Source organism: Nipponia nippon, unplaced genomic scaffold (genome assembly GCF_047370975.1).
Source record: "Nipponia nippon isolate SJK-2023a ecotype South Korea unplaced genomic scaffold, ASM4737097v1 scaffold_43, whole genome shotgun sequence".
Classification (NCBI taxonomy): Eukaryota; Metazoa; Chordata; class Aves; order Pelecaniformes; family Threskiornithidae; genus Nipponia; species Nipponia nippon.
The window spans coordinates 286,448-298,121 of NW_028262362.1; the positions used below are offsets into that span (position 1 = coordinate 286,448).

The following is an 11,674-nucleotide window of genomic DNA, read 5'->3' on the forward strand; positions in this document are numbered from 1 at the left end:
AGGCCAGGAGCCTCCGAGGGCAGCTGCCGACAGAGCTCTCACCAGGGCTTCCACTCGGGTGGCAACGGGGCCACGATGCCTTCCCTGGCCAGCCAGATCAGCTCCGGCTCCTTCTCGGGGTCGATGCCGATCTCCCGTGCAAAGTCGTGGATTTCTAGGAAAACGGAAGAGGGACCTGTGGCGACGGTCTACACCGGGCACTACACAATAAAGGCAACCTCCTCGGCTAAAGCAACGGGCGCACGGGGAAACCCCGATCCCGAGAGGAAGCTGCTCAAAGCTGCTGAGACAGCCCTGGGTCAGCAAGCACGTCCTGCCAGGCCGGTAAAGCAGGGAGGAAGACTGGCAAACGGCATTTATCTTCGCAACCAGACAGCTAATTTTTCAGCTCCGCCTTCTACAAAATCCCATTTATCCTGCCCTCTCCCCCCACGCTCTCCCCGATTCCCGTTTTCTCAATACGCCCAGGAGCGGCTCGCGCGCTTGAATCCCTCGTCGCGGCTCCCGGGAGGCCAGGCATCGGTTACCTTGCTCGCTGGGAATGTACGTCTCGTCGTAGTCTTCTTCCAGGATGAGCTGGTCCCCGATGCGCACCATCGATCCCGCCATGGCTCCCGGCACCTGGCAGCACGGAGGAGTAAGGCAGATCACAACGATCGAACGCGCGCCGGCAGAAATAAAGCTTCCTCGTCGCCCGGCGCGTGGCAGAGCCCCGCGGGGTCCTCGGCACCGGGGCGGTGCAGGGGAGCCAGGGGCTGCCGAGGGCGGGTGCAGACGGGAAGGGCAAAGAGCGAAGGCGGCCAGAACTGATGGATTCTGGTCAAGGCGGGAGGACACGGCTCAAAGCGAACGAAGAGCGCAAAGAGAGGAGAAATGGCACGTTATTTCCACGCGCGTTTCCCCCCCTTCCCTACAAAGGGTAGAAGCTGCTGGAACTGGGTTTTGCTTCAGGCTTTGTTCATTTGGCAACGAGGAGATGGAGCCCACCTGCGCGCCGCTGGGATACACCTGCACAGCCAGCAGCCCTCCGCTCTGCGGTTCGGCACCCTCCCAAGGACGGAAAACACGCAAGAGGGCAGAGCTCTCCGCTCTGCTTACGGCGAAGCCGAATCAAAGCCCTTCCGCGCGCGCCGCGCGGGGGCCGCGGGAAGAGGGAGCGGAGCTGAAGCGGCACAGGAGTCACAATCGGAGCCCGCCGCTTTTAGGCTCCTGCAGAGGAGATGAGCGCTTGCTTTGGGGACTTTTTAAACAGGCCAAACATAAGGCGAAACGAGAAAGGGAGAAGACGTGTTTCCCAGAGCGCAGCCCAGCTTTTCGAGGGCAGTCCCTGGGCTGAACCCGCGCTGCCCAGGGACGAGGCAGCTTCCCGCCGCAGCCGGCTCGCCCCGGCCCCTCTCGCCTTCCCAGGGGACCTTTCGGAAGCTCTCAAAGGATCCTAATTCAACGTGTCCCACCTCCGGAGCTTCGCTATTTAGCTCAAAGACGGCGGGCGGCCCTGCGCAGCTGAGCCCTTACACCCCGTTCACCACGGGCTGAGGCAGGCGCAAGTCAGTTTCCCCAGCCCAGCCGCCCCCGCCGCGGCTCGGCACCGCCACCTTAGCCTCACGCAGGCCAGGTGGCCCAGCAGGCTCCCAGCACGAGGAGCGGCAGGAGCGGGGACAGGGCCTTCCCGTCCAGTCCCGCCGCGCAAACCCAGCGCAAGGACGAGCTCAGGCCAGCTTTCACCCCGAAACCCCCCAAATGCTCAACGCACGCCTCTGCTTTCCTCGTCAGCCTCAGGGGTGGCCGGGGGCCGCCCCTCGCCTTCCCCTCCGCTGCGGCCCCTTTCCTCGCCCCTGGAACTGCGTGTGCACCTCACCCCGAGGGGGTCTGCACCCCGGGGGGGCGGGAGGAGAGGCCGCACTCCGGCGAAGGGGCCGCACTCCGGCGGGGGGGGGGGGCCGCACCGCACCCCGGGGCGGGCGGGGGGGGTCCGCACCGCACCCCGGGGCGGGCGGAGGGGGGGGGGTGTCCGCACCGCACCCCGGGGCGGGCGGAGGGGGGGGGGGGGGCCGCACCGCACCCCGGGGCGGGCGGAGGGGGGGGGGGGCCGCACCGCACCCCGGGGCGGGCGGGGGGGGGGGGGGGGGCCGCACCGCACCCCGGGGCGGGCGGAGGGGGGGGGGGGGGGGGCCGCACCGCACCCCGGGGCGGGCGGAGGGGGGGGGGGCCGCACCGCACCCCGGGGCGGGCGGAGGGGGGGGGGGGGGCCGCACCGCACCCCGGGGCGGGCGGAGGGGGGGGGGGCCGCACCGCACCCCGGGGCGGGCGGAGGGGGGGGGGGGGGGGGGCCGCACCGCACCCCGGGGCGGGCGGAGGGGGGGGGGGGCCGCACCGCACCCCGGGGCGGGCGGAGGGGGGGGGGGGGGCCGCACCGCACCCCGGGGCGGGCGGAGGGGGGGGGGGGCCGCACCGCACCCCGGGGCGGGCGGAGGGGGGGGGGGCCGCACCGCACCCCGGGGCGGGCGGAGGGGGGGGGGGGGGGGGGGGCCGCACCGCACCCCGGGGCGGGCGGAGGGGGGGGGGGGGCCGCACCGCACCCCGGGGCGGGGGGGGGGGGGGGGGCCGGACCGCACCCCGGGGCGGGCGGGGGGCCACCCGCAATTAAAGCGCTCGCGCGGCTGCGGCCCCGCCGGCCCGAAGCCGAGCGAGGAAGAGAAACAGCTTTGAGTAACAGGACAGAAAGTAAAAAAAAAGGCGAAGAAGCCCCTTCTCACCCGTTCCGCCGCTGCGGAGGCGCAGGCAGCTGAAGCCGCGGAGCGCACGCACAGCCGGGACCCGGCGCTCCGGGGGAGGGGAAGCCGAGGCGGGGCGGCGCACTGCAGGCTGCCGGCCTCCTCCTCCGACAGCCGGGCCCCGGAGCCGGAGCCGGAGCCGGAGCCGGAGCCGGAGCCGGAGCCGGAGCCGGAGCCGGAGGAGCCGCCGCCGCCGCCGGAGGAGCCGCCGCCGCCGTTTAACCGTTTCCGGCTCGCGGCGCCCTTAGCAACGGCAGGTCCCACCCCCGCCTCCGCGCTATTGGGCGGCGGGGTAACGGTCGGGAACCGGATTGGCCGGGCCGCGTGACGGCGGCGGCGCCTGCCGGGGGCTGTAGTCCGGGCGGGGCGGGGCCCCGCCGCGCGTTCCCATGGCGACGCGTCTGCCGAGCCCGCCGCCCGCCCCGGCCCGGGCCCGCCGCGCCCCCCCCCCGCCCGCCGCCGCCGCCGCCGCCGCTGGGCCTGGCCCGCGGCCGGGGCCGGGGATCCGCGGCGGGGCCGGGCCGGGCCGCGGCCGCAAGCGCTTCCGCCGGCGGGGCGGCGGGCGCGGGCGGGCTTTCCGGGGCGGGGAGCTCCGCGCCGCCATGCCCGCCGCCCCGCTCGGCCCCGGCGCGGCCGCCCGGCCGAGGCGCGGGGCGCTGCGGGCCCGCTAGGGAGGAGCGCTTTCGGGGCGGGGAGCCGCCGGCGGGGCTGCGGCGATGGCTGCCGCCTGGCCCTGGCTGCTGCTCTGGCTGGGGGCGGCCGCCCTGCGCGCCCGCCCGGCCCCGCCGCGCATCCGGCTGCCGCTGCGGGGCGGCGCGGCCCTGCCGCCGGGTCCCCGGGAGCGCCGGGCGCCGGAGGAGGCCGAGCGGGGCGGCAGCTTCGTGGAGATGATCGACAACCTGCGGGGCAAGTCCGGGCAGGGCTACTACGTGGAGATGACGGTGGGCAGCCCCCCGCAGAAGGTAGGCTGCCGCCGAAGGGGACCCCCCCGCCCGGGGGGCGGCGGGGCCGGTCCCTCCGGAGCCCGAGGTCGCCGGCGGGCGGGGGCCGGCGGGGCGAGCGGGCCGGCGACGCGGCGCGCCCGGCTGCCGGAGCGCCGCGCGGCCCCGGGGCCGCCACGTGCGGGCACGAGGGATGCACGTGGCCCAGCCGCGCTTGGCGCCTTGAGCCGCGCGCCGCGCCCGGGCGGATCTGGGAGAGCTGGCTTTTCTTGGGGACGTCGTGGAGGTCGGCGCCGCGCGGGCTCTGCTCCGGCCGTGTGCCAGCGTCCCCCGCGTCCCGGGAGCCGCGCCGCCCGGCTCAGGCACGTGGCACCGTCTGCCCAGGGCGGACCCGCGCCTCCCCTCCTTTACGGGTGGGATGGCGGGGGTTCCCGCTGCCGAATCCTTTTGCGCTCGTACCCGCCGCCGCCAGCAGCGACGCCGGCCCGCGGGGCCGAGGGGGCCAGCTCGGGGCCCGCGTTCCTTCCAGCGCAGCGTGGCCGGGCTCCCGCGCGCCTGCCGCCCTCCGCGTGGCCTGGCGCTGCCAGGGCTCCCGGCGCCCCGGCGGAGTCGGGAAGAAAGGCTGGCTTTGCCCCGAGAGCCGGCTCCGTCCCGGGTGCCCAGCACGGCTCCGCACGCCTGGCGGGAGAGAGCGACGCAGGCAAGACGGGAACCGCAGACGGGGGCGTAACGCCTCCGCCGCAGAAATCGGGTCTCTGGGTCCGGTTTCGTGTTGGCCCTGTGTGCCTGGGATTTATGCTCTGCTCCGGCAGGGTACGTTTGGGGAAAAAAAGGAGGAGATGATTTCTAAAATCTAGTTTTAAATGCGATTTCATCATCTTTTGCCTGGGATCTGCCACGTGTCGCAGCTGCCAGATAATTTCCATGCGAACCACCTGTTCCCAGGCGCTCGTGCGCTTCGGAACCAGTCACCCTTTCGGGCAGCAGCTTCCAGCCTTGGACTCCTTCCAGATGGGAACGTGTGCGTGCACGTGCGCGCGCGCCGGAGCAAAATCCCTCCAGGCGTCGTAAGGGAATTAAAAGATTCGGATGAAAGAGCGTGGCTGGGCACATGCAGGAGATCGGGGCGCGGGGGGATGTTTGTCCGTGGGGGTGCCTGCGTCCTTCTCACAGGCACGCCCGGGGGCACCCCGCGCTCCCCCGCCGGCCCATCTCCCTCCTCACCTTCCCTTTCACCTTCCCGGTGCCGGCGAGGAAGTTTCTTTATTCCGTTTCTTTATTCTATTTCTTTATTCTTGTTTCTTTATTCTGATTTTGGCTCTGAGCTGCGCCGCGCTGCGAAGTCACCGCCAGCAGTTAATTGCCCTCGCGCGCTGCGACCGTTAGCATTTGGGTACGCCGGCGCCAGGCTCCCCAGGACCGGCCGATGCCTAAACCGGCGGGGAAGAGGGCGGGAGCCGAGCGGCGGGAGCCGGTGCTTCGGGACAGATGGCGAAGGCTCGGTGCCTCTGCGAGCCGGCCGAGGCTCGCCGCCCCGCAGCGGCACGCAGCGCCGCGGCACGCGCCTCGCGGAGCCGCTGCTTCGCCCGAGGTGCCCGCAGGGGCTGTCGCTTCCAGGGAGCGGCGGCCGGGGTTCGGACAGCATCCACGTGTCCTGGCCTCGCCGGCTCACGTGTCGTGTCCTGGCCCGAATGGGCATCCGGGCTGAGTCCCCAGGATGCGGGTCCTCTCCACGGGCTCCGCTGCGCGAGCCCCGGCAGCGGGACGGCGCCTGCGCGTCGCGGGTCCCCGCCACTGCTCCCGCTGTCGCTTAGGCACGTAGTCCCCGCCAGCCTGGCGGGGATCAGCCGGGCTGGGGCTGCCTGGCCGCCGAGGGGTTGCGGGCAGGGCGCGGGTGGCGGCGGCTGGCCTCGCCGCCCCGGCACAACCGCTGCTCTCGGCCGGGCGAGAGCAAAAACCCTCCCTGCCGCCGGCGCCCTCGCCCTGCAGCATCGGCTCAGCAGGTCTTTCTCCAGGGAAGCCCGTCTCCTCGGGGTACCCCGGGGATCAGCAGGAACGAGCTGTGCGGAGCAGATGGCTCAAACAGCCGCCCTGGGAGCGGCAGAGGCGCAGGTGCCGGGTTGCCAGGGGAAGATCGGGCTGTGCAGCAGGCGCTGAGCTGGCCCGGCAGCTCTTGGCGCTCGCCCGATATCGGAGGGGCGAAGGTGCCGCTCTGATCTTTACCCGTGGCCCGAAATGGGCGAGAAGCCAGCCTGGGGGCGGGGGAGAGCTGTCCCCCAGCGCAGCGCAGGGCCGCGGGCAGGGTGGCGGGGCTGGGGCAAGGGGTGCCCGGGACAGGCTGCCCGCAGCCGGCCCCCGTCAGCGGGCCGGGGAGAAAACTCGGGCAGCTGTAGCCCAGCGCTTCTGCGATTAGCACAAGCGCATTAACCTCCTTCCTCTCCCCTCTGACTCCACGGATTAAGGGCCGAAGCCCTGGCGTGCCGCTGGCTGGGGCGGTGCTGGCGAAGCACCCCCGGGGCTGGAGGTCAGAGCTCAGCCCGCAGCATGGCCGGGCGCCCCACGGAGCCCCGCGGAGCCCTGCTCCCGGCCCAGCAATCCCCACCCGCCTGCCCCAGCTCCTCGTGGCACGGACGGGGCCGCAGGCAGGGTTCGGCTGGGGGCAGGAGCCGGCTAGCAAGCTCCCGGCCCCGTCGGCGGGATGTTTGCCAAGCCCTGCCTGTGGGCTGGTAATCCAGGGCGCAGGCAGAAAAGAACCGGGAGCGGAGCACGGCGTACGGACGGCCGATTAGCGGACCCAGCAATCCGCGTACCATCAGTCCTTCCGACCAGCTCGGCGAGCGAATTAGCTTTCCTGGCAAGGGGAGCCCGGGCACCCCGTCTTGCTGCTGCTCTCTCCGGCCCCGCGACGCCCCGCCAGGTGCTCGCCGAATCCTGCCTGCGGCTTCAGGCACCGGGCGCAGGGGCCGAGGCCGGGCAGCGCTGAGAGGAGAGCTCTGTTTGCACGGTGCCGGACAGCGTTTGCTTTTCGTGCAACACCCTGACGCCGCCGACTCCTGCTCCACCGCCGCGTCCTCTCGCGCAGCGTCTCTGAGCTGTCCCCGGGCACGGCAAAAGAGGGCCCCTGCTCAGCTCGGGGCTCGGCGCTGCTGCGCGGCATCCCTCCTGCCCCCCAGGCACCAGGGCAGCCTCCCTGCCCGGCCTCTGCCTGTGCCTCTGCTGCTGCCAGGGCAGAGGGCCCTTCGTGCCCGCGTAGGGTGGGCTGAGCCCCGCCGGCCCCGGGCAGCAGCGCGCAGGGCTGTGCCGGGGAGCCCGAGCCCGCGGTGGGGCTGGCAAAGAGCCCGGCTGCCGGGCAGGGGCGAGCGGGGCGCCCCAGCCCCGGCCGGGAGGGCAGAGCCAGGCTGGCTGCCCAGGCGGGACCCAGGGCCGTGGCTGCCCGGGAGGCACACGCTACCGCAGCCGCCGCGTGCCGCGCGTGGGGACGGGGAAAGCGTCGCTCGCCTGCGGTGCCAGGCTGAGCTGGGCGGGTGGTCCGGCGGGCTCCCGCTGCAGTCCCGAGCCTCCCTCTCCCTCTCCCTTCTCCAGCTGAATATCCTGGTGGACACAGGGAGCAGTAACTTCGCAGTGGGAGCTGCGCCTCACCCCTTCCTCCGGAGATACTACCGGCGGCAGCTGTGAGTACGCGGGCGGGCCGCAGAGAGCACAGCCACCGCTGCTCGTGCCCGTGACACAGCCCCGGCCCCACGGAGCCGCGCTCTCCCTTCTTGCTGGGGGTCCAGCCAGACCCAGCCTCCAGGGTCCTTCTGTGCCCGGAGGAGGAGGGAGGGAGCCCTCAGCCCCTGCCCACCCTCCCAGAACATTTAAGAGGGTGTCTGGGCCGCCGGCCGCCGCACACAGCGAACGACAGCAGGGCTCGTCCCCCGCACGCCCCGTGGCAGCCTTGGCCCGGGCTGCAAGGAGCCGTCCTGGTGCTTCACCGACCCACGGCGGGGCTCCCCGACAGCCGCGCGTGCGGAGAAACGCGCGGTCCTCGCCCGGCCGCGCCGGTCTGCGGGACAGGCACGCCTCGCCTCTGCGCTTGCCAGTGCTCGGCTACGCATGCGTGTCCCCCCCCCCCCCCCCCAGTCTCACTCTGGCTCTTGGACGCCGTTGCAGGTCCAGCACCTACCGCGACCTGCGGAAGGGTGTCTACGTGCCCTACACCCAGGGCAAGTGGGAAGGGGAACTGGGCACCGACCTCGTCACCATCCCCCACGGCCCCAACGTCACTGTCAGAGCCAACATTGCCGCCATCACGGAGTCGGACAAATTCTTCATCAACGGCTCCAACTGGGAGGGGATCCTGGGGCTGGCCTACGCCGAGATCGCCCGGGTGAGTCCTGGCTCGCAGCCGGCCGGGCCCCAGCTCTGCCTGGCCCCGCCGGCAGGCGCGGGCACCCTGTCCCAGCACAGGGTTCGGTTGCCTCTTTCCTTGGCTCTGCTCGGTCCCCCGGGGCCCCGCTCGCGGCTGTGCCGGTGACCTTGAGCCCCGCTCCGACAGCAGGCAGAGCCGGGACCCCTGGGGGCGCAGCGGTCCCGGTGAGGGGAGCTCCCCTGGGCACGGAGAGCCCCCGGGGAAGGGGATCCACGGGCGCATCCCTGACCTGCCTCTGCTTTCTCCTCCCACCAGCCCGACGACAGCCTGGAGCCCTTCTTTGACTCCCTGGTGAAGCAGACCCGGGTGCCCAACATCTTCTCCCTCCAGCTTTGCGGGGCAGGCTTCTCGCCCAACGAGACGGAGGCCCTGGCGTCGGTGGGGGGCAGCATGGTGAGCGCTCTGCGGCCGGCGGGGCGGCCGGCGGGGCTGCCGCGGGGGGCGCGCCCCGGCCGGAGCTGGCAGCACGTGGCGGCAGCGCCTCGCTGTCTCTGCTGCAGATCATCGGTGGCATCGACCGCTCGCTGTACGTGGGTGACATCTGGTACACGCCCATCCGGAAGGAGTGGTACTACGAGGTCATCATCGTCAAGCTGGAGGTCAACGGGCAGGACCTGAACATGGACTGCAAAGAGGTGAGGGGGCAGCTGCCCTCCGGGGCGCCGCGCCGGCGCTGCCGCTGGAGGCGTCCGCCTTCGATCTGAGGGGCATCGGGAGGGGAGCGGGGCTGGGGTCCTGCGCCCGCCTCACTCCTCCTCTTCTGCCCCCAGTACAACTACGACAAGAGCATCGTGGACAGCGGGACCACCAACCTCAGGCTGCCGAAGAAGGTGTTTGAGGCTGCGGTGAAATCCATCAAAACGGCTTCTTCGGTCGGTGGAACCCACCCCTCCCGCGGTGGGCGCGCCCACGGGGCTGCGGGCAGCGTGGCTGCCCGTCACCCGCCTGAGCCGCTCTGCTGCCTGCCCGGCGCGGCCTCGCTCACCTCCCCTTTCCCTCTGGCAGACGGAGAAGTTCCCGGACGGCTTCTGGCTGGGGGAGCAGCTGGTTTGCTGGCAGGTCGGCACCACCCCGTGGCACATCTTCCCGGTCCTCTCCCTCTACCTGATGGGGGAGGCCACCAACCAGTCCTTCCGGATCACCATCCTGCCCCAGGTGAGCGTGGCCCGGCCAGACCCTGCCCGCTGCCGAGCTGGAGAGCGGGCTGGAGCTGGTCGCGTGGGCAGGACCGTGCCGGGCGGGCACCGCCGCCCGCCCCGGGGAGCTCTGCCCCGGCCCCGGCCCTGACGGCGCCTCTCCTCCCGCAGCAATACCTGCGCCCGGTGGAGGACGTGGCCACCTCTCAGGACGACTGCTACAAGTTCGCCATCTCCCAGTCCTCCACGGGCACCGTCATGGGCGCCGTTATCATGGAGGGCTTCTACGTGGTCTTCGACCGCGCCCGCAAGCGTATCGGCTTCGCCGTCAGCGCCTGCCACGGTGAGGGCTGGGCCCGGAGGGAGGGAGAGGCGGAGGGGACGCGGACGCGCAGCGGTAGCGCGGTGGCCAGAGCCCTGCCTCCTCCCGCCCGCAGTGCACGACGAGTTTCGGACGGCCGCAGTGGAGGGGCCCTACCCGCACTCCAACATGGAGGACTGCGGCTACAACATCCCGCAGACGGACGAGTCCACCCTGATGACCATCGCCTACGTCATGGCAGCCATCTGCGCCCTCTTCATGCTGCCCCTCTGCCTCATGGTGTTCCAGTGGCGCTGCTTCCACTGCCTGCGGCGGGACCACGACGACTTCGCCGACGACATATCCTTGCTGAAGTGACGGCGGAGCGCGGGGGCAGCCCCGGGGGCCGCAGGTGAGGCAGCAGGGCAGGGAGAGGTAGGTCCTTCCTCCAGGGGCCGGCGCGTGGAGGCAGGGCGGCAGCCTGGGGAGCTCAGACCCTCAGCCCAGGCCCTCCTGGCCCTGGGGGACTCGGTGCCCGTCGGGGCCAGCAGGCCGGCAGCAGCCGTGGCAGCCCCAGGCCTGGGCTGCGTTCGGCTGGGACCCGCAGAAAGAGCGTGGGCAGCCGGGGAGGGGGGCGAGAGTGCGGCAACCCCGTCCTGGGGGCTGGGGGCAGCTTCTCTGCTCCAGCACCAGGATGGGCCGGGCCGTCCCAAGCTCTCCTGCCCAGCCCTGCCGAGCTTGGCGGCGTCACGCTGCTGAGCCGCCCCCTGCCTGTCCCCCGGCTCCGGCCCCGTGCGGCTGCCCTTCTCAGCCCGCTCCGCCGGGAAGCCGCCGGCTCCGTGCAGGGAGCTGCGCCTGCGTGCGCGCCGCGGCCGTGCCTTCCCCGTGCGGCTCCCTGCCCGGCACGCCTGCCCGAGCTGGACTCCAGAGTTCACATCCCCGGACCCTCCCGGCCCCGGCCCCGGGCTTTTCGGAGACAGCCAGGCAGGGCCGGCCTGGGGCTGCCCGGACAGGAGCAGCCGGAGGCAGGGGTTTCCCTCCCGTCCGCCCACTCCCCCGTACGCCGCTCGCTCTGCCGTTTCCCCAAACTGCCCTTGGGCTGCCGCCGGCCCCGGGACTCCCTGCGCCCACCCTGCCCTCCCGGCCGCCTCCCGGGACAGGCAGGAGCGGGCACCCGTCCTCTCCCACCCCGCTTTCGCTCGCCACATCCCCTTTGGGGACGGGAAGCTGCCTCCCCTCCCTTCCAGCAGCGGAGAAGCCGGTGGCTGCTGCCCTCCTGCCCGGGGAAAGCAGCCTCCCGGCCTCGGGACGCGGGCTGCGCGGGGAGGGAAGGAGGCGGCGTCCCCACCAGCGCCGCGCCGCCTGCCACGCGCAGAAACCGCGTGCCGGGAGGGAGCGAAGCACCCGACGCTGGCCGCTCCCCAGCCCGCCCGCCCGCCCGCTCGAAAGCCATAGGGGAGCCAGCGCCGGGCGCGGCCGGCCCCCGCCCGCGGCCCCTGCCCTGCCCCACCGCCGGCGAGGCCCTCGGCGCGGGGCACCGCGCCTCCGCTCCTCTCCGCCCGCTCCGCGAGTCCGCCTGGCAGCCTGGGGACAGGCGGCGGCTGCGAGGACTGCAGCGTTTCTTATTTTTTAAACACATGGTTGTATTTATTTCCTTTTTTTTTTTTAAAAAATGCGAGTCACCGGTAGTGCAGCTGCGCAGAATCAGAGCGTGTATATAGCAGGTCCCACGCCACAGGCGGGTGTACAAATAACGGTCGCTTCTCACCTGTACAATATATACATATATCTATATTTTTAATTCTAGCGCTGAAAGCCACTGTTCCAAACCCGAGAGTAGGGGGTTTGGCCCTGTTTTGTTTTGGGGTTTTTTAAATATTTTTAGCCCTCTGCTCGGCCCCGGGGCCTTGGCCAGGGCTCGCCCAGCAGCGGCGTGCTCGGGCGGGCGCGCTTCGCGGATGAGGGGGTCCGAGTCGGCTTCGGCGACGGAGGGACGCAGGAGGGCAGGGCCGGAGCGCGCACCGCGGTGGTTCGCAAGCCGAAAGGACGCCGAGCGCAGGAGGCACTCCTGTCCTCATCGCGTTCGTACAGCAAAGGCAGGATTTCCCAGG

At 72.1% G+C, this 11,674-nt stretch overlaps 2 protein-coding genes across 5 annotated transcripts in view; one reads left to right on the forward strand and one right to left on the reverse strand.

The window, feature by feature from the left end:
- Nucleotides 1-3,009, reverse strand: part of CEP164 (centrosomal protein 164) — a 31,799-nt gene extending 28,790 nt beyond the window's left edge. For 2 of the 4 annotated variants that reach the window (XM_087778237.1, XM_087778236.1), the window contains exons 1-3: nucleotides 2,757-3,009; nucleotides 528-621; nucleotides 43-154 (exon numbers count right to left, since the gene is read on the reverse strand). In XM_087778237.1, the coding sequence (XP_087634363.1) occupies nucleotides 43-154; nucleotides 528-609 (194 nt within the window). In that variant the 5' untranslated portion in view covers nucleotides 610-621; nucleotides 2,757-3,009. The remainder of the gene's footprint in view (nucleotides 1-42; nucleotides 155-527; nucleotides 622-2,756) is intronic. The other 2 variants (XM_087778239.1, XM_087778238.1) reach the window with 1 other exon arrangement.
- Nucleotides 3,010-3,387: 378 nt separating this feature from the next.
- On the forward strand, nucleotides 3,388-9,941 carry BACE1 (beta-secretase 1). The gene is made up of 9 exons (XM_087778338.1): nucleotides 3,388-3,736; nucleotides 7,298-7,386; nucleotides 7,868-8,084; nucleotides 8,382-8,519; nucleotides 8,627-8,761; nucleotides 8,897-8,998; nucleotides 9,132-9,281; nucleotides 9,434-9,605; nucleotides 9,700-9,941. Exons 1-9 carry the CDS (start codon nucleotides 3,491-3,493, stop codon nucleotides 9,939-9,941), a joined length of 1,491 nt encoding a protein of 496 aa, XP_087634464.1. The 5' UTR covers nucleotides 3,388-3,490.
- The last annotated feature ends 1,733 nt before the right edge of the window (nucleotides 9,942-11,674 follow it).

Coding starts and splice junctions, on each gene's coding strand:
- BACE1 (XM_087778338.1), top strand. CDS start 3,491: ATGGCTGCCGCCTGGCCCTGGCTGCTGCTCTGGCTGGGGGCGGCCGCC. Junction 8,520..8,626: donor CGTCGGTGGGGGGCAGCATG/GTGAGCGCTCTG, acceptor TCTCTGCTGCAG/ATCATCGGTGGCATCGACCG. Junction 9,606..9,699: donor CGCCGTCAGCGCCTGCCACG/GTGAGGGCTGGG, acceptor TCCCGCCCGCAG/TGCACGACGAGTTTCGGACG.